This window comes from Bactrocera latifrons, unplaced genomic scaffold, assembly GCF_001853355.1.
Source record: "Bactrocera latifrons isolate USDA-ARS-PBARC rearing strain unplaced genomic scaffold, ASM185335v1 scaffold_0, whole genome shotgun sequence".
NCBI lineage: Eukaryota > Metazoa > Arthropoda > Insecta > Diptera > Tephritidae > Bactrocera > Bactrocera latifrons.
Window position 1 is genome coordinate 5,921,555 of NW_017534406.1, and position 23,819 is coordinate 5,945,373.

At 35.9% G+C, this 23,819-nt stretch overlaps 1 protein-coding gene across 1 annotated transcript; it reads right to left on the reverse strand.

Annotated features, from left to right (window-relative positions):
- Positions 1 to 16,929: 16,929 nt before the first annotated feature.
- Positions 16,930 to 20,735, reverse strand: LOC108969502 (transcription factor btd). Its single transcript, XM_018934295.1, has 2 exons — positions 18,823 to 20,735; positions 16,930 to 18,671 (listed from the first exon to the last, which is right to left on the reverse strand). The coding sequence occupies exons 1-2, from the start codon at positions 19,515 to 19,517 to the stop codon at positions 17,150 to 17,152; spliced, it is 2,217 nt and encodes a 738-aa protein (XP_018789840.1). The 5' UTR covers positions 19,518 to 20,735; the 3' UTR covers positions 16,930 to 17,149.
- Between the last annotated feature and the right edge of the window lie 3,084 nt (positions 20,736 to 23,819).

A 23,819-nucleotide genomic window follows, 5' to 3' on the forward strand; every position in this document is an offset into this window, starting at 1 on the left:
AAAATGTCTGTATCTAAATTTAAATCATGTAAGGATGTAAACCAAGATCGTTTCGAAAAATTCGCACAGAGGTGCCCAACCCTTGAGAATGACGTGTGAAAGACTGATTTGGCAGCATTATTCTTACGGGTACTTCTTTGTCTCACTGGCAAATTTTTCCACTAAATGCTCAATTGCTGATTTGACAGGACGATTATAACGACCTTTGGACGAAACGCTCTTAAAGTTGAGGCCAATGACTCCGAATTTCGGTTGAATCGTATATATTTCCATGATGAAATGGCAAACCTTACTGAATAGGGCGTTGTTCCTATCGTCCCTATCGGTCTACTTTTGTAGCGTACCTATAAAAAAACGCATTACTAATCACTTACTTTATGTGCAAATGTTATTTAAATAATATTTCTATCGAAAATATTTTATAAAAGATGTCCTGGAACAGAATTTTCATGCATCCATTATCTTTAACCCTTCAAAATCTAATACATATTTACGTACGGAAATATATTCAAATGTATATTAAAAACTGCTAAACATTTTTTAATCAAATCAACACTCATAATATTATATTATTTTAAAATGCTTTATCCTCCGAATTTTAACGCCAAAAGAGAAACGTCGTGGTTCAATACATGTCTTTAAGTCTTCCTTTGTTATGTGTCTAAAATAGCATAGACTATAAACAGGCAATAAACCAAAAATACCACAAAGTAAGTAAATATTACCGTAAAGTAAATATTTTCACTCAACAACATTTAACACCGCAAGCTAATGACTTGGAGGCCGATTTGTAAGGTGCTATGTGTGTGTAGTAATAAACTCGAATCGTTAGCCTGTTCCATATGTACGGCTCCGAAACAGTGTAAATATACCACATATGTATGTATATATTTATGTATGTATATGTGAAGCTATGCAACATGTAAAAGGTGCACATAAATCATAAACGATTTTCAACCGTCAGACATTGTTCGTCCAATGCCTATATATCATAGTGCTACATATGCAAAGGTCAAAGTTAAAAAAGAAGGAGTGAAAAATATGTAGTCATTTAAGGGCTCTCCTCTGAGAGAAAAAGTTGTTAAAGTCTCACTAGGTGCCGTGACCGAGTTATCTTGCAATGTAGTTAGTTAACCTTAATACCATGCTAGTTGTTATTGTTTGCTGTTATTTATTGCATGTTGCAAACTCTGGAGCTAAAAGAAATAAGCCTTTAGGGAAATTAAATATACATATTTTGGAACAAGTAAGGAAGGATTGAGCAGAAACAGCATTTTTTGCTGGGCTTGTAGAGGTGTTATCTGATATTTGCGATTTTGACACAGGTCAGTTAAGGGATCATCTCAGTCTGATCCACCGAAAAATCACTGGTTCGCGATTTTTTTTTTAATGTTGAAATTAACTAATCAGTCCGTTTTTTATAAATATATACGTTTATGACGAATACAAAATAACTTTTTTTGTGTTTAAAAAGGACCGGTGCGATGTCCACGATTGCGGCCGCAATTTTTGTCTAAAGCAAAAATTTCAAAAAAATTATTAATCTGTAGAAAAGTCGCTATGGAAGCTTTTTTGTTTTTTTGTTTTTTTTTTTTTTAATTTGCCAAAATGACGATAATTTGAAGAAAGGCATCGAATTTGGTCAGTTTTTCGTAGAAAACAGTAGGAAGATTTAAAAAAATAATAGCTTCCATAGCGTGATAGCAAATGACATTAAAATGTTTCTCTCCCAATTGGAACTAGAATTCTTCCTTTGAGAGTGGAAACTGTTTTGAAAAACACCATTCTGAGAAAATTGCGTTTTAAGATTGGAGTCGCTATGTTCCCAGCTCTGTTCCCTTTCTACAAGATACGCTGTAGCCGTATAAACCATAATAATTTGAATTTCGATTTCAAAATTTGAGAGAATAAATAATCGATATGATAATTCAACAAAAACAAAATCGATTTATCGAAAATTTCACACTGAGACTAAGGGATTCTATGATGCACAAATATGTCTCTACCGTGAGGACATAGATCTTAGTATCAACAGATCGACCCGTTAGTACCAAGACACATTCCCTTTAACTGATGCAATACATTGATCAGATCGGCATCATTGCTTTAACATATTTCAGTTATATGTATATACATAGTTTCGTGCTTTGCAAAACGGCAAGAAGTAACTCCACCAGCTCAGTCAAAATATAGAAAGATTCGTACAGTGGTTTCAACTTTCTGATGACCCGTTTCTTTAATTTAATTTTTTAGAAGATATTTCGAAATCTTTTAAAAGAGCTTATAACTTCCATTCATCGAATGTAAAATTTCCATCACGTAGTAATGACATTATACATTGTTTCTTCTGGGAGTAATAGAATAAGAAGAGGAGCTCCTGAAAAGACCGAGTGAATATGGTCATGACTCCACAAAAGCTATGAAAAGACCTTTATCCTGATTTTGATCGGTCAGTTTGAATGACAGCTTTGTTATAGTGGTCTGATCTGAACAATATATTTGGAGATTGTAGTAGATTAAGCTATAAGCTGCGCCAAATTATATGGAGAACTGTTGTCAAATAAAAAAGTTCTTCCTACAAGGACTTCAACCTAATCGGTAATTTTGTATAGCTATTGGCGGTTCTGAAAAATTAGCACTTTCTTGGTAAGAAAAGACCGTGTGCAAAGTTTCAGATCGATATCTCAAAAACTGAGGGACTAATCCGCGTATATATAAGCGTACATGCTTACCTCAACTCAGCTCGTCACGCTGATCATTTAAATGCATGCATATATTCAAGTACTTTAAGCATCTCCGACGTTTCTTTTTCGTGTAACAAACATCGTGATAAACTTAATATACCCGGTTTAAGGCGCAAAAAGGAGAATACTGTCTTTTCTTCAATTAACATATTTTTCCGATTTTTGAATATTATCCTTTTATAATCATTTCTAGTCTCTGATATTTCTGATTCACCCCCCCTCCCCATTTTTGTAATCTGCCGAAATTTATCATATTTAAAGACTTTATCAAGGCAAAAGAAACCATATCTTCAATACTGCAAACTAATGCACTACTAAAGTAAACGATTTTATTATTTTAGTATCGACGACGTACAGGTAAATAAAAATTATTTTAATAAATGGAGAAATATTTACACATATAAACTTGTGTACATACATACATATGTATGTATTTAAAGGGTCATGATAAATCAGTTGGAAATGCCCTTACGGCTGCGAATTTTTCACTTCACTCGATAATTATAGTGTGCACTCTTAAAATCACATTTCATTTCAGTTTCGGTTTTGATTCTTTTTTGCCTTTTCTGAATTCCACTTCATATATCATTGTTTTTATGTTGTCCTTACTAAATTTTGTTAGAGCCTGAACTCATTGCTTTATAAACTCAAATTCATTCCATTTCTTTTCATTTCTCACAATTTTATTTCTTAACTCTTGCTTAAATTAGATATTTCAAACTCAGCCAGACTGAACGATATTTCATATACATATGTCAATTTTTTTGTTTTTGAAAAATATATGTAGTTGCGCCCATTTCGAAGCATTTGATTAACAATGACTCTTGAACTGAATTTATGCGAAAAAGTTACTTTCGTTTTATTTTATTATTTAAACAGAAAAATACAATTCGGTCCATATCAGTAAATAAACTAAAGTGCATACTTATATAGTTATGATAAAAATATTCATTACTCTCTTCTATAAGACTTCTATAAGACTAAAGTGCATACTTATATAGTTATGATAAAAATATTCATTACTCTCTTCTATAAGACCTTCTTCTAGGCGATTCAACATTACTCAATAAAAGCCTTTAGTTTAATAGATTTTAAAGCTCTTTTTAGATCTCTGTAGATTAAACTCCAGCGCAGAGTATGTTTTAAAATTTTAACAAGGATTTTCTTCTCTTCTGAAAAGGGGTTTACGTGTAGGCTACAAATATTTAAATAATAATTGAATTAACATTTAAATATTTTTTTATAATTAAGAAATCTTAATAAAAAAATTTTGGATTGTGAATACCCAATAGCGGATTGAAATATAAAAAAAATGTGTACCAAGTACCAATTTTAATGTCGAAAATCGGGCTGAAAAATTATAATCCTTACCATATAATTGAGAATTAAAAAAATTAATTATTTTAGAATTAACAATTTTTCGGCAATTACACACTTAATGTTTTATCATTATGAACTATGGGTCGCAGATAGGCGTCATCTTCTTTGTTCACCTACAAGTTTTTTATATCACCTAAAACTAGTAGAAATAGATATACTTGTACGTAGGTATATATAGTGTATAAATGATCAGGATGACAAGACCAGTTGAAATCCGGATGTATGTCTGTCCGTCCATCTGTCCGTGCAAGCTGTAACATGAGTAAAAATGTAGATATCATCATAAACCCTTGTACTTGTATTCCTTGGTGGGAAAGGGATATGAGGTTGTAGAAGGGTGTAATCAGACCACTGAATACCACCCCTTAATGCTTGATCTATGTATATACAATATCACCCAAACTATTCAAACTAGATCACCCAAGATAATAAATTTCGACACCTAATGCGTGAAAATAGGTGAAAGTTGATGTTAACCACGCCCACTCCCCATGTAAAGGTTTTGTTAAAAACTACTAAAAATGCGATACAGCAATAACTAAATGCATCAGGGACATTAAATTTTACATCCAGGATGCGCAAGAGGACTTTATATTATTATAGCAATTGGATTATGAGCGTGGCGTGGAAATCACATAATTCAGGACCTACTAGACACACTTCAAACAAATTTGGTACATAGGTCTAGTATTGACATTTCGATGTTATAGTGCGAAAATGTACTGCAACCTCGCATGCTCCCCATAAAACAACTTTAAATTCCATCTAATTTTATCACTTTCCAGTATGTAAATCATACAACTATGTATGTATCGGGGAAAAAACTTTGCACGGATAATGCATTTAAGGTATATCACATTAGGTCTAAAAATTGGCAAAATCGAACTATAACTATTCAAGCCGCAGCCATTTCGGTTGACTTTAACACCATATTATCGACAAATATGTCATGTTTAATCAAATTAAGTGAAAGCGTTTCCATCCTAACGCTGCATCTCTTGTAAAACTTGCCCTACTCTTTAAGGGGTATTCTACTCCAGAATTTTGAAAAATTCGATTTTTTTTTCATATATTTAAAGTTTAGACCCTTAAGAATATATTCTCTAAAGGATTTTTAAAAATTAAAATTATTTTAAGGGCTGCAGTTACTTTAGTGACACAGTATCTAGCCCGGTAGGTCGGTATACTCACTTTTTTAAACGCGCTTTTCCGGAACTACTTTTTTCCGCACGGTACCGGCATTATCTCAAGTTCTATACAACCGATTTACTTGAAATTTTGTGTGAACCTTCTTTATATAATCCTCTATCGTTATAAAATCCTTAATCCTTTGTTTTTAATATTAAAAAAAAAAACCAGAAATTTCAAAAAAAATGCGTAAAAAATTATTTATATTTTCAAGCAGTCGCCATTTTTCAAAAAAAAAAAAATTTCGTGTTCCCTGAAATAGGGACTATAACACCATCCTTACTGATTAAGAATTTCTTTTGATTTTTTTTTAGTCCTAGAGGAGAGTCAGGATCAATGTCACCAGGATGCGCCATTTTTTTTACACCTGTCTCTCCCCCCTCTAATTATTTTAATTTTTAATATTTTTTTGTAAATTTTTTTTTCTGTATTAAGATATCAATAAAAACACCATAAAAAAATTGATAGCAAAAATATTTTTGGTTTTTTTTTTTAATAAAATTCAAAAAACTGCTCAAAATTTGATTTTTAGAGTAGAATACCCCCTTCATACAACTGATATCATTATTTTCAAGCATCCGTTTGCCTAAACTACTTATATGTTGTTATTGATAAGTGGGCTACTTTCATGAAACTCAAAAAGTAGCTGCTTCTATTAATAATATGCAGCAATTCCAAAAATAGGCAAAATCAACTCAATACCTCGCCGATGTATCTTCCATATACCGAATATGTTTCTTAACCTCATGTCCCCAATATTATAAATTCCGATATTCTAGTTGACGCTATGCAGATATATCTCATTTCAAGATGATTCTATATGGTAACAAGCTTAACTTATCTAGGTTAGATATTCATTAAAATTATTATATTGTATAATGAAAATCACCTGTTAACTGAACCTATGCCATACAATAAATTTCTAACAACGGTCGGTAAAAAACTATATTGGTAAAATAAATTCTGATACGTCTAACGTCAGCACCATAACGTAATCGTATTAAGAACAAATTTGCGTTAAAAATATGTGTGGCGCCACTGACCAGTCAAAACTACCACGAAATGATTATACCAAAAATAATCCATTCAAAAGTGATTATGCGTACGATCATGCATAAAGCCTTGATTTCACAACTCATCCACCCCCAATACCTAGACGTTTCATTACTTATTCTCATTGCTTCATATAATCGAGCATGGCAAATCGATTTTTAACCAAAAATCATAATCAATTTGTTACGCTTTTTTGTGGTCAAACTGTTTGTATTTTTTTTTTTTTACTTCTCAAATAATGCATTATGTACTTATAAGCATTTAAATACATTTTAATTTTCGACACACTATCGTTGGATAAAATAACACATCCGTATGTGATGGTGTGGAACAAGGATACGAACGTACGTAGTTACTATTGGATATGTATTTGTATATACTTACATACATTGTATATAGGGGCAAGCACTGCGGGGGTGGACACGCTTCTATTCGTCAGCAAAACATATATTTGTGTGTACATGTGTACAGGCGGGAATGTGTAGGTCCTGCGATAAACAAATGTAAAGAACCGTGTTCTTTGACTATGAGCAATACACAATTATACACATATCCTTATAAGCATAAACATATGCACACTCCTCGAGCTACATACATATATAAAAAGCCGAATGAATAATAAAATATGTATGTGTCCACGCCAACTTCAACAATGGCAACTAACCACTACATAAAAAGTGTCGACAATAAATAATGAAAGTAAAAATGAAGGTGAAGGAATAAAAAACACACAGTCATTGTGGGGCCATTAGTTGTGGCACCAGACAGAGCACGCGTCTCACAGTGGTTACGATTTTTCGCTTCTACATATGAGTAAATTCTATTACTATAACGTACTTTTAATATAAACATGTACATACATATTATAATGGCATTAGCGACAATGAACAACATGCGGTGCCGTGAAAATGAAAATTTCAAGCCTTACATATGTCGTCGTCCTTTCTTCGCATTGATGCGGCCCCCCATTATCGCTCTTTTCTTCCTCCTTTAAATGCATTTGTTGTTTATTGTTATTTCCTAAGGCTTATTTTGAGTGAACTATTTGTAGAAAATCGGAAATTAGAATGTTTCGAACAGTCGAGTATCCTTTGGGCGTTGTAAAGTGATAAGCTTATCGTTGGAAATGTCACGCCAGGATGTGATGTGTTTTCATTAGGAAAATTTGTTATGCATATGTGGTAATACTTATTCACTTATCTGCAGTCATAACCAAGAATTTGATTACATTGTAAGTAAATTTTTCACAGTTTATCAAGCAATGCATGTTGCAATGTTTGAGGTAAAATCTTAATCCTTTCATACAAGCTACCAGAGAAAGAATTGTATTGTTAGGATGATAACAAAACGAATTTGATATATGTAGTTAAGAATTTTCTATATTATACTTAAGCAACATTGTAGGAAGAATTCAAACCACGCTAGTGACATAAGCAAGTACAGTTTTAGTAAGACTCCTTGTACCTAAATCATGATATCTTCAGAAAAATTCTTTGCTCTATTTTCAAGAATTTAACAGCCATGGATAATTCTAAATCTCTAAATGCATACATCATTTCAGTTGAAAAACGATGCCGATTGAAGCCCAGGAACCCGTTCCAATCCAAACTTCTTCTCTTATAAACAATTATTATTTAATACAAATAAAAATATTTTACTATTCGATCTGTTTGTAGATTGTATTTTTGCTTTTGAAAACCTTTTATACCGAATTTCGTGAAGATATATTTTCAACGTAAAAGTTTTCCTACAAGAACTTTATTTTGATTGTTCAATTTGTGTGGAAACTATAACCAGTGGTCCGATATCGGTGGTTCCGACAAATGAGCTGCTTCTTAGTGAGAAAAGAATACTAACAAAATCTCAGATAGATATCTCAAGAACTAAGGGACTATTTCGCATTTATACAGATGGACAGACGGACCTACGTAAACGCGGATGGATGGGGTGGCTAAATCGACTCAGTTCGTCACGCTGATAAGTTGTTCTTTTTCTTTACTGTGGTAGACTTACGCAATTGTAGCCTAGTTAACAACAATGCGCAGTCGTTTCTTTTTTTCGCAAAGTAGCGTCAATTGGAGACTCCAAGTCAAGCAAGGTCCTTCTCCACATGGAGTGGACGTCTTCCTTCTGCTTCCCCCGGCGGGTATTGCCTAGCCAAAGCAGCCACTGTCTCTTAATTCGCTGAACTATGTCAATGTCGGCGTATATCTCATTCAGCTCATCGTTCCATCGAATGCGATATTCGTCGAGGCCAACGCGCAAAGGACCATAAATCTTCCGCAGAGCCCTTCACTCGAAAACTCCTAAGTCGACTCATTACATGCTGTCATCGCCTCTGGACTATGTAGTAGGATGAGAATAATAAGTGACTTATAGAGTTTGCTTTTTGTTCGTCGAGAGAGGACATTACTTCTCAACTTCTCAATCCAAGGTAGCAGCTGTTGGCAAGAGTTATTCTGTGTTGGATTTCGATGCTGACAATGTTGTTGCTGGTTCCACGATAGCAGAAATTACTTACAACTTCGAAGCTATGACTGTCAACAGTGACATAAGAGCCTTGTCGCAAGGGCAACTGTTTGTTTGGTGAGAGCTATTTCGTCTTGCCCTCGTTCACTGCTAGACCTATTTGCTTTGCTTCGGGTGTTGAGGTCAGTGATATCAATATCATCGGCGAAGGTTAGCAGCTGTACACTCTTATAGAAGATTGTATCTGCTCGATTAAGTTCTACAGCTCAAAATATTTTCTCCAGCAGCATATTGAAGAAGTCGCCCGATAGGAAATCACCTTTTTTGAAACCTCGTTTGGTATGGAATTGAGAGGTCTTTCCCGATCCTGACGAGCTTTTGGTATTGCCCAACGTCAGTTTACACAGCCATATTAGTTTTGCGGATATACTAAATTCAGATATCGCGGCATAAAGGCAAACTTCGTAGCAATTCGTCGTCGTCAATTAGTAGAGAAGAAATGTCGAAAATATGAGTTTTATTAAAAAAATCCTTTTATGAGCATTTCTCGTATATTTTTCCAGCTGAAATATTTTTTTCTTTCCTGCAACATAAATATGAGTATCAACTTTGAACCTGGTGACCTGGTGTCCTGACTGTCTCACTATAATTTCCTAAATTATCCAAAAAAAGTATATTTTTCTAAATTTTTTCATTCCTACGAATGCGATATTAAATATGAAATAATCATAAAAATAAAAGCACAACGAATAATTGCATTAATAAATTCGCAACCAGGACACTTGAAAACTTAAAAATTTGCTAAAATATTCAAGGCATCAAAAAATAATAACTTTTGTGGACCTGTGTAATTAGAAGCAAATTGTCAGATTATAGGTATCAAGAGATTCAAAAATATTTTCAAGAAGATATCATTTACAAGAGTAGGAAATTGCAGATTTAAAATATATATATTAAAGTTTTTCTTCTTTATCTCATTATTTTAACTAGCTGCTTCAGTTAATTATGACTGCATATGAAGGATACGTATGGATGAAATGTGTCACCATCGATGTAAAAATATGGGCGTTAATACCATCTGTTGTAATAGAATTTTTTAATATAAACAATTTAAGTTTTCTATCAAGGAAAGTCTTTCATATTGGTCTATTATTTCGCAGGCAAACTGTCTGCAGGTCTAAGAATATAAATCGAAATAATACGAAACACATACTGAGCAACCTGTCTCTCAGTCTATCTGCGCTTTCCGGGAGGCACTAAATTAAAAATTGCGATACGCTCATTTTTCCCCATAACAAATGTGTTAAATGCAATTCTTGCTAAAAATATTATTCCACTTTAATTACCCATTTGTTATACAATGTGATATTTTTATGTTTTGGCGTAAACCTTTGAAAATTCTTATTATCTTTATCAGGATTAGTTAAATGGAAATGTGCAATAATAAACTGGTGCAACTGCTCTCTTAAATAAAAGACAAAGGCAGAAGGTCTGACTGGTCATTTAAAATCAACATTGCTTTGAAATGAACAAAACAACAACAATTGTTGACCATATGTTGCAATATTTTCTAATAACCTTTTGCTCAATAGAATGTTGAAAAAAGTGAAAAAAAATGCTAACAAGCAAATGCTTACATGAGAAATACATAAATCTATAATCATCGCTGGTCATGTAGTTAACGCCCATTTTACCGCAAAAAATACCGCACCACTGCGATGCACAGTACGCTAACAAACTTTGTCGTCCTTTTCAACTAAAACCCCATATAGACATGTGTACATACATACATATATGCAAGACGATCCTGCCTAAATCCAAATGGGCATAACAGGCTTCGCAATATTTTCTAGTTAAGTCGTATGGTCAGATAACTAGCTGCACACGCGCAGTCATGTTCTTCATCCATATATATATACACATGATACATTTTGACTCCTAACCGTAGTGATAGTCTCTCGCATGTCCTGTGAGTCGATTAATGCAGTGTTCCTTTGCTACGATCTCCCTTAGGTCTCTAGTTGGATGCTTGTCAATAAGCGTGAAAAAACAGCCAAAATTTCATACCGACAAAAAGAAGAATTTCCACAGAAAAACTTCGGTCAGTAAAACGAAACACAAAGCGCCATGTACATAAACTGCAACACAACTGCCACCAGACCCTTCGTCACGTCGTCCTTTCAAGCGATAGTTGCTTAGTAAATGAGCTACTTCTTTGTCAATTCTATGGTTTGCGGCTTCTTTTAGTGATATTCAGTGTTGTTTCAAACTGCTTGTGATTAGAGGCGCATGTACATCTTCAAGTGGTGGCAACCTGTTGTGTAACATCTTTATTATTTACAGTTTAACTGCAAGTAGCGAAGCAAGTGGTGCAACGGGCATGTGCTGCATTATGAAAAAAAAGTAAGTATTTCTACAAGTATGTGGTGATTTGACACTCGTTTTGCGGCCATAAATCTGAATTTACATGTTTGGTTAAGTGGCTCGTGGGTATATATTGAGTAATATAGTACCCATAGTTATGCACGAATTTATTTAGAGGGAGCAATGCCCAGTTGTAACGCTTGTCATATTGTTAGAAGTGTCAAATCACTAATTTTCTGGGAAGATTGAAAGATTGTATGTTTGTGAGAATTCTCTACACGAAGCAATAGAAATATGAACATTTTAGCTTCGAAAGTTATTGATCCACTTTTTTTCAACTTTTTCCTCCTTAATATTTTAAATTAAAACAACACCGTGTCTTTGGGAGATAAGAAGGAAAGCTTACACAAAATTTCGTAGAAGATTTCTTTTTTTGTATAAGATAAATGTCGGATATCAATGAAATTCTTTATTCCTGTGAAAGTACATAGAACTCGATTTCATTTGCATGGCCACCACTGGCACGCTTCTAGAAGTCCAGTCGCTGAACCTGATATTCGATATTTGTACGAAGTCCATCAATCGTGGCTGGCTTGTTGGCATAGACCATAGACTTCTCGTAGCTCCACAAGAAATAATCTAACGGCGTCAAATCGCACGACCGAAGCTGCCAATTGAAAGGGTCATGTTATCTCACGAAGTTCACCAAGCTTGGATTTCAATAAATCGATTGTGAAATTCGTGTTGTGGCTTGTGGCGCCATTCTGTTGGAACCACATATTGTCCAAGTCCATATCGTCCAATTCGGGCGAAAAAAATTCGGTTATCATTGAGCGGTAGTGATTCCCATTCATAGTAACGTGCCGGTCTTGGTCATCATGGAAGAAGTACGGCCCAATGACCCCGCCGGCCCATAAACCGCACCAAACCCTAATTTTTTCGAGATGCAATGGTGACCCTGGAATACATGTGGATTACTACCTGATCAATAACGCATATTTTGCTTATTGACGAAGCCATTCATCCAGAAAGAATTTTCAAGTTGTTGCTCAGCCCAATTCCGGAACATACGATAATTCCGGTGGTCCAGCGACTTCAGTTCTTGGGTCGGTTTGATCTTGCAGGCCCAACGCTTGAGAACGACATGTGACAGACTGCTTTGATTCTTACTCAATTTATGCACTAGCGGGTGCAATATTCTCGACATAACGGGCAGTTCTTTGCCTCACTGACACGGGGACATTTTGTACTGTGCCTGAGTATACATATTTCCCCACTAGACGCTCAACAGATCACAGAGTGATCTGATAGGACGATTATGACGACCATAAATTAGTTGGTTAATGTTGAGACCACTGACTCCGAATTTCAGTAGTAAATTTTAATAATTTCAACTCGCGTTGAATCGTATATCTTTCCATGATGAGATGGCAAGCCTTACCGAAGGGAAATGTCAAACGAGCGGGAAAAATATGGCGTTGTTCCTATCGTCCTTATCGGTCCACTTTTGTAACGTCCCTATTGAAAAGCCCGTTAATAGCGTTAAGCTGTTTTCTCACGATCCAAGATTAATATGTAACTTCTAACAAGATATAAATTTACATATCCGTATATGTATGTATATGGTATACACACATTCGCATTTATGTGTACATACACGCATTTTTAAAATCAGTTTAACTCTTCAAGATACTTTTAGCTACATGTATGAAACCACAACATAATCAAAACATTATTTTGGCTATTAATCACATACATACATATATAAATCGATTCAGGGCATTAAATAATTACGCTTTCAATAGTGAAGATGATCAAACTCTCTTGAATATAAACCAAATGATGTTTCAGTAAGCGTACAATGTTTGTTGTATAAGCCAATAATATAAAATATCAAACACAAGATCATATTGTACTGCATATAGGACATAAGAAAAATTAACAAATCATAAAATCATCATTTATCATCATTATATGGAGCCAAAAAATGTTCTGCATGCCAGTAGGCAGTGCATTACAGGTACATACCTTTACATGGATACATTTAAGTAGGTTTATACAAGTATGTGTCGCAACATTATAGCTGTGCGCGCCACACGCATAAGCATATCCAAAGTTATGGCTTATTATGGGTGCAGTTGTATGCATGTTACTGGCTTATATTCATCATATACGTATAATATTATGTACATATAGGCTATTAATTGTGTCTAAAGGCAGGGAAGAGCAACGGCACAAAGGCAGCCCCGACAACGCCAATAGCTGAAATCGGTGTGAACGCGTTCCCAAATACAGACTTGTATGTGTTTACATATGGATGAATATATTGTAAATATTATAAATAGTTGAACAAAAACCCTTACGTACAAGCCAACATTCCGGCCATCCAACAAACGAACTAACCAACCAACACGCTTTAGTTATAAATCAATCAAATGCTTCGTTATATGTGTAGCCACGGGCTTCAATTGGCACCAAAGCGAAACCGCGCGAAGATTATCTATAAGTAAAACCAAAAATATGCGCCAGCCAATAGTTGAAAAGAAATTCGAGGCACACAAGGACTCATTTTTTATTATTTTGTAGTGCTGTATTAGAAGATAGATATGAGAATGCTTGCAAAAGGGCCTTCTTTCCTCCCTATTATGCTATCATATAAATTTAAAAAATGATGTTTTGCTTGTGAAAGCATCCATGCCGTGCTCGCACCGGGTGCAAATGGGCCGCCGACCAGCTAACTGTCAACACCACACATCAAATGCCACACTTCCCCGACACACATAGCATACTCGCACTACAGCGTGGACGCATGGGAATGAGTGCGTGACTGGCAGTGTGTCTACTTTGTCGCGCATACTTGTATCGGTATGCCTTAATAGAATATTTAAAAAACTATCGTTAGTGCCACCATCACAACCAACATCGCATTACAGCAAACATAAGGCACAACAATAACATTTTAGCCACAAGCTAGACTTAACGCTTTTGCCTTAAAATTTAATTGCAGGCTTAGTGCGGCGGTGTACGCCTTAGCTGTCTTAAAAGCGTAATAAAATACTTTGTGGTTATGAGCTGAACTCCAGCTAGCATCAGCTTAGCTCAACTCAGCTCGGGATTGGCGTGATTTGGAGCGCGAGCTCATGTTATTGTGGCCGTTTGATTTGTTAACGCTGACGTGTATGTGTGGCATGGAAGAGGTGCGATATCGATTGCATCGCTCATTCAACTCGAAAATTGATTGATGCAGTTTATTATAGCCGCTCGGCACATAAATCAATATCGCTATGCTTGGTTGAGTAGAAAGATAGATCTGCCTATGTACATATGCATTTTTATCCCTACGTGTTCGTACCTCTGCAAGCATAAGAATACATACTTATACTTGTAAGTGTATTATAGATTTACATAGGTGTACCATTGCACAGAGTCTCATGTATGCTTAATCAAAATATCTATCTTTAAGATTGACTTGACTGGCGCTTGCATGAAAGATCTATAAATTTAATTAAAATTTCTTTTCTTTGATTTGAACTTAATGAATTGCATACGCTTTGTTGTTGCTTAGTTTAATGTTGTCCCATAGCCAATGGCGGTTGCGCCGCTCATCGAAGCGTATCGAATGTTTATATTAAGCAGTGGAATCTGAAATTGACAGGTGTGGCGCCTTAGCATTTAAATTTTTTACCTCTTAGCCATTTGTATTATGACTTATAGGCCTGCTTTAATAATACCCATATTTCAGTTATCAAGACAAATTTGCTTTCGGCTATAAATATTTTGATTAACGTTAACGCTTTAATTAAACGGATATGAGTGAGCTAATCAATGCTAAATAAACTTACAGCTATGTAAATAACTGTTTTAATTATTAGACAAACAAAAAATAAATTAAATACTTATTTTAAAATATATATAAATAACTAATGAGCTATGCTAGGTATTTCTAAACAATCTATGCATATCCATTTTCTCTGTTTTATGAAGCCAGGGTAATTTCTTTTAGCATTGAGCCTCGAAATAATTACGCGATATTATTTGTAGTTATGAATTATTAGTATTATGCCGCCGAACAATTCATTTTTCCATTCAGTAATATTTTTTTTAAATGGAGAACGTTAAATGATTCGTGAAAAAATCGACCTTTATTGAGTAGCTGCCATTTTATATATATTTGTATACCCTGAACAGGTATATTAAGTTTGTCACGAAGTTTGTAACACCCAGAAGGAAGCGTCAGAGACCCTAATGATCAGTATGTTGAGTTGAGTCGATTTAGCCATGACCGTCTGTCTGTCTATCCGTCTGTATATATGTATACGAACTAGTCCTTCAGTTTTTAAAGTATCGTTTTGAAATTTTGCAAACGTCATTTTCTCTTCAAGAAGCTGCTCATTTGTCGGAAATGACGATATCGCACCACTATAACATATAGCTGCCATAGAAACTGAAAGATCGGAATCAAGTTCTTATATGGAAAAAGTTCACATTTCACAATGTATTTTCACAAAAGTTGGAACAGGTTATTTTCTAAAGCAACCATGTAATCTCTGAAGAAATTGATTCAGATCGGTTAACTATAGCATATAGCTGCCATATAAACTGAACAATCGGAATCAAGTTCTTGTATGGAAAAAGTTCACATTTGACAAGATATATTTACGAAATTTGGTATGAGTTATTGCTTATAGAAATAATGCAATATCAGAAGAAATTGTTCAGATCGGATTACTATAGCATATAGTTGCCATACAAACTGATCGATCGGAATCAAGTTCTTGTATGGAAAAAGTTCACATTTGACAAGAAATTTTTACGAAATTTGGTATGAGTTATTGTTTATAGAAATAATATAATATCAGAAGAAATTGTTTAGATCGGATTACTATAGCATATAGTTGCCATACAAACCAAACGATCGGAATCAAGGGCTTGTATGGACAATTTCGCATTTGACGTGGTATCTTCACGAAATTTAGCATGGATTACTGCTTAAGGTAACAATATAACCTCCAAACAAATTGTTCAGAACGAATTACTATAGCATATAGCTTCCATACAAACTGAACACATAGGTACTAACAGAAATACACCTGTGAAGGGTGTTTAGCTTTGGTGCAACCGAAGTTAACGTTTTGTCTTGTTTTTTTTTTTTTGTTCTGTTTTGTGGGCTCATATGCTAACAAAATTTGTACTAATCAAGTATTTGTCATTGTTTTATTTTTAAAATGACCGCAAAGATACAAAACGTGACGACGAGAAGCAATTTACCCCTCACTCATCCATAATTTTATGAAAATTTATTAAATCTTTTAAATATATTTTGAGGTAAAAGTAGTATTACCTTCGGTTACAGGAGAGACGAAAGTGAAATGTCTTTGCTTCACAGTAAAAGACAAATGGGAGATGAACTAATGCTGTCGTCGACTCTATAAAATCTTTAGAACCAAAAAAACTGAAAGTCAGATTTTTAATGCAAGTCGAGTTTTTATTTTATTATTATGTGTTATTATATATGGACTTTTACTTTTTATCACCTAGAAAACATGTTGAAAGAACATAACAAGATTGAGATTATTATTTTTCTATTACATTATTACATACATATATACATTTGTAATTCATAATTAATAACATATGCTTATATTTACAATGAATCCTTTTAATTTAATACTAATACCATTCAATATAAATATGTTTAAATATTTTGAAAATTGAACGAACTATTCCAACAAAAAATTTTACAATTATAAAATCTTAGTTCTGTTAATTAAACTTAGACAACAACAACGAAAAGCCACTTTGTAATGAATATATTTTGTATATAATCTCAACTATATTGAAAAATAAAAAAAAAAAAAACTGTAATAGATTTACATAAGCAGCCAACTCTAAGTCCTATTGAATTCAACGCTAACAGAATGGGATTGATTTGTCAATACTCGTATCGGTACTTAGGCGGTGGCATGTGAGTGTTGATATGCCGCTGCTGTCGCCCACGGATTATGAGCGTGGTGATGGAAGGCGCCAGCACTGGCATAGCCTGAACTTGCGCTGAAATCGGGATAGGCGGTATACTCGGATTTCATGTGCAGCAGACCAGGATATGTGTGCGATGTAGTGGAGTGTTGTAGGTGATGATTAACAGGGGAGGTAGAACCGTTGGAGTCACCGGGCGAACTCATGGTAAGCCCATACTCGGCGGCCAACTGCGACTCACTTTGCATTGCGAGCGCCGCATAATGTTGGCTACTCGTTGCTGTTGTCGTTAAACTCGATTGCATTTGCTGTGGCTGCTGTTGCTGCTGGAGGTTAGGCGTTGCAGCTGTTGAGGTAGTTTCAGTATTGGTGTTGTTGTTGCTGACAGGACTGCCCTGCATTGACTGTTGTTGCTGTAATATGGCACTGCGACTAATTTGTTGTTGTTGTTGATGATGCTGATTGCTTGTATGGCTGTTCCACAAATCAAACGAGGCGCTACTCGATAAAGGTGAGGCTAAGGACACAGAGGAATTGGAAGCTGCTGACTGTTGCTGTTGTTGTGATCCAGAATGTTGTTGCAGACCTCCACTATAGAGACCAGCACCGGAAAGTGGATGTGTATGATGGAAGAGCGATGTGCTTTGGTGGTACAAATTCGAATATGCATTGTAGCCACCCATGGCATCTGGTTGTTCTGTCTTCATTTGCAGTTGTGTTGGTGTTGTTGTGGACGCTGCGAGTCTAGTCGCGGCTGTGGCTGAAGGAGTAAGCTGCTTCGTCGTGACATTGCTGTTGTTATTATTACTTGCCAACGACGAAACACCGGACTGACTCGCAGCCGATGATTTTGAACTGTTGAGACTGCTGCCAGTTGGCGTTGTCTTTTCCTGTTGATTATCCGAAACTTTCTCCGGCTTTGCTGCCGATGATTGTTGTTTAGCTTCTGCTGCAAGCGCTTTCTTACTTTTTTTGTCCTTAAAGTGCGTCTTTTTATGCTTGCTCAAATGATCACTACGAGAAAATTTCTTCGAACAGATTGGACAGGCGTACGGACGATAATTAGTATGCGTACGTCCGTGCCGTTGCAACTCATCAGAACGGGAAAAGCGTTTTCCACAGGTCAGGCACAAAAATGGCCGCTCACCGGTATGCCAACGCAAATGTGTCTTCAAATGTGATGCTTTGCCATAGAGTCGCTCACAGCCGGGTATATGACAGATATGTTGCTTTCGACCACGTTCATCTGGACCAACAATTGGTGGCAGACCGGACATTTCGTTCGCACAATTGGGGCATGTGCAACGAACCGAGCGACGCTGCAGTTGTGTCTGGAAGGCGATGTCGTCAAAGTTGAAACTTGCATATGCCTGACTCGACCAGGGCTGATAAAGTCGATCCTGGTGCGAAAACCAAGCGCCAGCGGCTGCAGCCGAAGCAGACATGCCAACGTTGCCGTAGTAATCCGAGGCGTATTGAGCGTACGGAAATTGTGTACTAGAGGCCCGAGAAAAAGAGAAAAATTTTAAATTTATAAAACGGAATTAGCGGAAAAGAAAAAAAAGATAAATCTGCCGAATATAAAACTGAACTAATATCATTATAGTAATTTTATACTAAAATAGCAAATTTTGCTAATACAACTTACCGTGTAGGCAACGCTGCTGCCGCTGAATAGGTGTTCCACGAATATGCTGCACTTGCAGCCGCAGCTGCACCTAAATCAGTATTCGATGCAGCGGCTGCGGCTGCCGCAGCTGCGCTAGCATGTGCTGCTACAGCCTGAGCGGTGCTCGGTGAGCCGGAAAGTGGCGACACCGACGATGAGGTTGCCGATGCAGGCGGACTCGAGGAAATCGAGGCAAATGACTGGGCGGGTGATGGAAATATGCTGGTTGGCGAGACAGACGCCGATGAAGGTCCCGAATGTTGGCTCGATATTGGCGAAGCCGTACCGGTAGAGGATGATTGTGGCGGATATTGCATTTCCATTTTCATGGCAAGTGCACTACAAGCGTCTGTGGAGGATGCTGCTATTGCAGATTTTTGTCCATAAAGCGAAGTGAAATTGCTGGCGCTTGTAGTGAAACCACCGAGATGTGTGTTGCTAGCGCTGGCATTATTACTCATTTGGCCAGCCAATGTTGAAAAATGTGTCGCAGATTGTGTAATTGTAGCTGCTGCTGCGGCGGCAGCGGTTAATGATGTAGCAGCACCAGGCTGTTGCTGTTGATGTTGGAGATGATGATGATGATTACTACCGATGGCCGGCATAGTCGCGGCGGCAGCAGCAAGTGAGGCGGTTGCGTAGGGATTTAAATAATTGCAGGCAGCGTCAATCATTTTTATAGTATTATAGTTTACTAATATGTCGCTTCACTGATTTGTTAAATATTTATTTAATACATACACTTGTTTCACTTTTTTTCTTTAAAGTTTAATCGTCTTCTTTTTTATAGTAATTGTCATTGCTCTCACGCGTGTTTTGATTTTGTTTTGTCTATTATTTATTATGTTTTGCTTTTATTCGTTCTTCTTACTGCATTATGGCACACTTTACACTTGTTATCATCACACTATGATTATAGGCCCTCGTTCGTGGTCGGTAGCGGGTGCACTATATAATTACGTGTTCTGTCGTTTTATTAAAGCTACACTGCCGGCAAAAGCGATTTTCTCCTTTTTGCATTCCGTTTTGAGTCAATTTTTTTTCATTTACTTCTGCACAAATGTTCACCGTTTTGCGCTTATATTCAATATTTTCATTTTTCTGTTATTCCAAATAATATCGTTCGCACACCAAAGCCGAATTCCAAAAGCACAAATGCACTAATCAATATTTTTCATAATTACAAGCTTTGTCCAAATTGTTGCTTTGGATATATACCTGTACGTTGCCGTTATAAAATTGCTCTGCCGAAACAGAAATGTTGGCCCAGTTGTTCACAAATTCTTATTTTATTAACTGTGACTGTTGTTGCTACAATTAACTTGATATAATTCGTAAAAACTTTGTGTCCAATGATGACGATGATGGTTGTGGACTCGAATATGGGACGTCCACGGACGTGCATACAATATAATGATGACGATCACAATGACGACGTTCTGTAAATTGCGCCGCAAACGCGTTCACTGCAATAATTACTGGGCTAGTAGTGTTGACGCCGAGTGTAGCTGTTTGTCGCAGAAGCTGAACACTGTTGTGCATGGAGATATCACGATACAACGATACGACTACGTACTACCAACACTAATTATCGTTGCCGACTGAATTCCAAAACGCAGCGAGAGAGTCCAAGCAGTGCCAAACGACCAAACGAACGTAGCACGAAAATCCAAAGACGAGTCAAGGCAACACAGAAAGCAATCCAACAAATACAAGCGGTGTGTATGCAGGGGAAATTGCTTACACAAATGAGTGAGTGTGAACGTGCGTGGCTCAGTGTTGCGGATTGGTGGTGGTTCATACCCTAGGTATGTTTGTTTGTAGTTGCTTAGTATTTTTGGTGGTTGTTTCTTGCCCTAGGAATATGTTATTTGTATGAATGTATGTACGTATGAGCAACTCTACACTCGACGAACTCAGTGTCGTAGAGTCAATAGTTCAAGGTGTGGTGCGACTATGAGTTACATATGTATAGTGCGTTGTGTCGCGTTAGACGGTGCGGTAGAGAGTGATACAAGTTTAAATTCACTGCGCGTATTTTATTAACTTGTACACACATATGTATGCGTTAGCACGTAGCAGTTGCGGTGCGAGTGAAATAGCAATAGTCGCAGTCGCGGCAGCATAATGGAAGGATTACTGTGAGAGCATGTTTGCAGCAGGCATTAGGTAGCGTAGCAGCAAGTATCATATACCAAAATTCAGAAAGTATTAATTTATTGCTTGCTGCTGGCTGCAGACGTTTTGCCGTTTTTAATAGTGTCTCTTTCTTACCTCCAAGGCATTATGCACTAATCTTTGTCGGACTAACTGACAAAAAGCGTCCTGCTACCTGTTCGATTTGTTATTCCATTAGTAAAACGGAGCGTTATGCCAAATTAATTCCATATAATTTTAAAAATTATTCGAAGCAACTCCATACTGACATTCGTTTTTGTAAGTTCATATGCAAACAATTATACTTTTTAATTTTGGTGTTACTTTTACTTTTCCATTCCTTCCCTTTATAACGTAAACAATCAAATATTAGAGTTAATGGCACTTCGCCAAAAAAGACAAAACACAGCGACATACTGAATTGTATAAATAGTTTTTTGAAAATATGAACATTATGTCAGTTCATATGTTGACCTTCAATTCTAGGTCATTTTACGCGAAGGGTCTAGCAAATTTTTCAACAGTCGGCGTTTTATAACCTTTTTGCTTTTTTTTTTTTGTGTGTAGAGTATAGTACTTCTCAAAAATACTTATGAATGCTTAGAACAATGTACATGCGCTAACATCAAATTCATTTCTACTTCTTTTATACGTATTAAGATGTGCTTGAAAAGTTTCCGAAAGCTAAAAATATATGCTTGAATCCACTTGTCCAATAAATGATTTAAAAAAACACACTACTTCTAAATACTACATTGTTCTTCTAATTTTAAATATTTTGAATAATCATATGATACATATGTATGTACATAAATATGTATCTACATAATACTATGGTAACAAAGGCTCATTCTAGAACTCATTGTTAAATATTTGATTGTTTAACTTACGGCCCAATAATATTAAAGACATCCTAATATCATATAAAGTTTTTTTTTTTAATATTAAAATATCATTTTATAAACAATAAACAACACGTGCCTCTCTTGAAAATATTCAATCTCTCAATAATTACACTGACGACATAAAGAACCAAAAGTGATACGAGGAAAATGAATGACAAGCATAGACATGTAAAACTTCTAAACATTAAGCAAAGCATATTAACTATGCAATAAAAATATTAAAACACAAACAAAAAGACGTTGGCAACAAATAATGAAAAAATGGGAAATAAAGCACACAAATTCGAATTGTAATAAATTTTGTGGTTGCGGCCCAATGAAATAACTGTATTTAAAGGGGCGTTACCAAACACCGATGTAGTAGCAACAACACCAAGCACTGCCATACAGCCGCAACAGCTGCTGGCACCGACTAATAATCACAGCTGCAAGCATACAAGCGCATTTGTGTATGTGAGTGAGAGAGAGACAGTGAGAAAATGAGCATAAGACTTGGCGGAGAGACGATGCTTTACCATTAGTATTGTTGTTACACCACTCAATTTTGACTGACCTCCTCCACGCCATCCCTTATTTCCACCCACACTGGAATGAGGCATCACTCCATCACTCCACGTGCTAGCTCCATTTTATCCTTATACTTGGCATAGGTGTTGCTAATAGAACTCTCAGTTTCACATATATATACATGCATGCGTATGTACGTTCGTATATTTACATACATTTCAACATAATTTTAACTAAAAAGTTAATAGTTTAAATACGATGGAAATATGAAGCGCGAAATTGTATAAATATGCTCAAAACTTTTAAAAATTAGATATATTATTTCTTAGACCCATACCCAAAACATAAAAGAAGAAATCAACGCTTCTTTAACCAATAAAAAAGAATGAAAGTTCGCATTAAGACCAATTTGGTCTTATAGGTACATATATCTCATTATTTAAAAAAATCAAGAATTATAAAGGGGCAAGGAATTTTTGAAAAGCAATTGGGCTGCACTCCTCAAAGTACCATTTTTATCCGGCATTTGTATTTACATATATGCTTAACTTAAGTGCTCTTCTCGTAATCTACTAAGATTTGGCATCAAATTCACAGCTTTTTTATTCACTCTCCACAAGCAACAGTCTGTATCTTCACTTGTGCCTACGCCAACCTGTAACTTCAATTGACGTGCCCACCAAATGTTGACTGCTCCCAAGTATAAAGTAATACCGAACTTGCTCCATACTGAAGCGAGCGTACGTTCAGGTGTAGGGCCAGACATTCGGTTACGAGTCGTTCTTGTAATAGTGAAGCTAATGGCGTGTGCGTAACATTTAATGAAACGGAAGATATAATCATACCAAAACTGCTTGCACTTATCGTATTTAATGGAATGCCTTTCACACCGATATAATTGAAGTGGAAAACACAATAAGCTCGTAGTACAAGCATCTAACAAGAGCGAAACAAACAGTAACCAAAATAGAGATGATAAAAAGAAAGAGTTCATCTTAATGTTGTTATTGTTGTTAACAAGATTTATGACGACTGGGCTGATTGAATGTCTGCTGACTGGCCAAATGAGTGCTTGAATGTTTGAATGCCTACGTCTGCTTCTGGTTTGGTAGCAAGTCGAAATGCTTGGCTCACTTTCACAAGGAGCCTCATAGGTATCGGCATGTAGTGAGTATGTATGTAGAATGATTGATAGTAATCAATTATTGTTGTAGCTATTTGTTAAAATACTGCGGCGCATGCAAGTGAGCAGTCAGTGATCTATGGGAAATATTTTGCGTTAAAACTAGGACAGTGGTTGGAAAGTTTGTAGTGCTGTTGAGTATGTTACGCGTGCTTAAGATCATAAATTAATGATAAAACTCTCAAGCACATGAACATTGGTACATATGTTACGGGTTCATATCA

Bases quoted from the DNA above. Each gene is read 5' to 3' on its own strand.
- LOC108969502 (XM_018934295.1), bottom strand. From the start codon at position 19,517: ATGATTGACGCTGCCTGCAATTATTTAAATCCCTACGCAACCGCCTCA. The intron at 18,672-18,822 runs GTAAGTTGTATT...TCGGGCCTCTAG, and splicing joins GCAGCAGCGTTGCCTACACG to TACACAATTTCCGTACGCTC.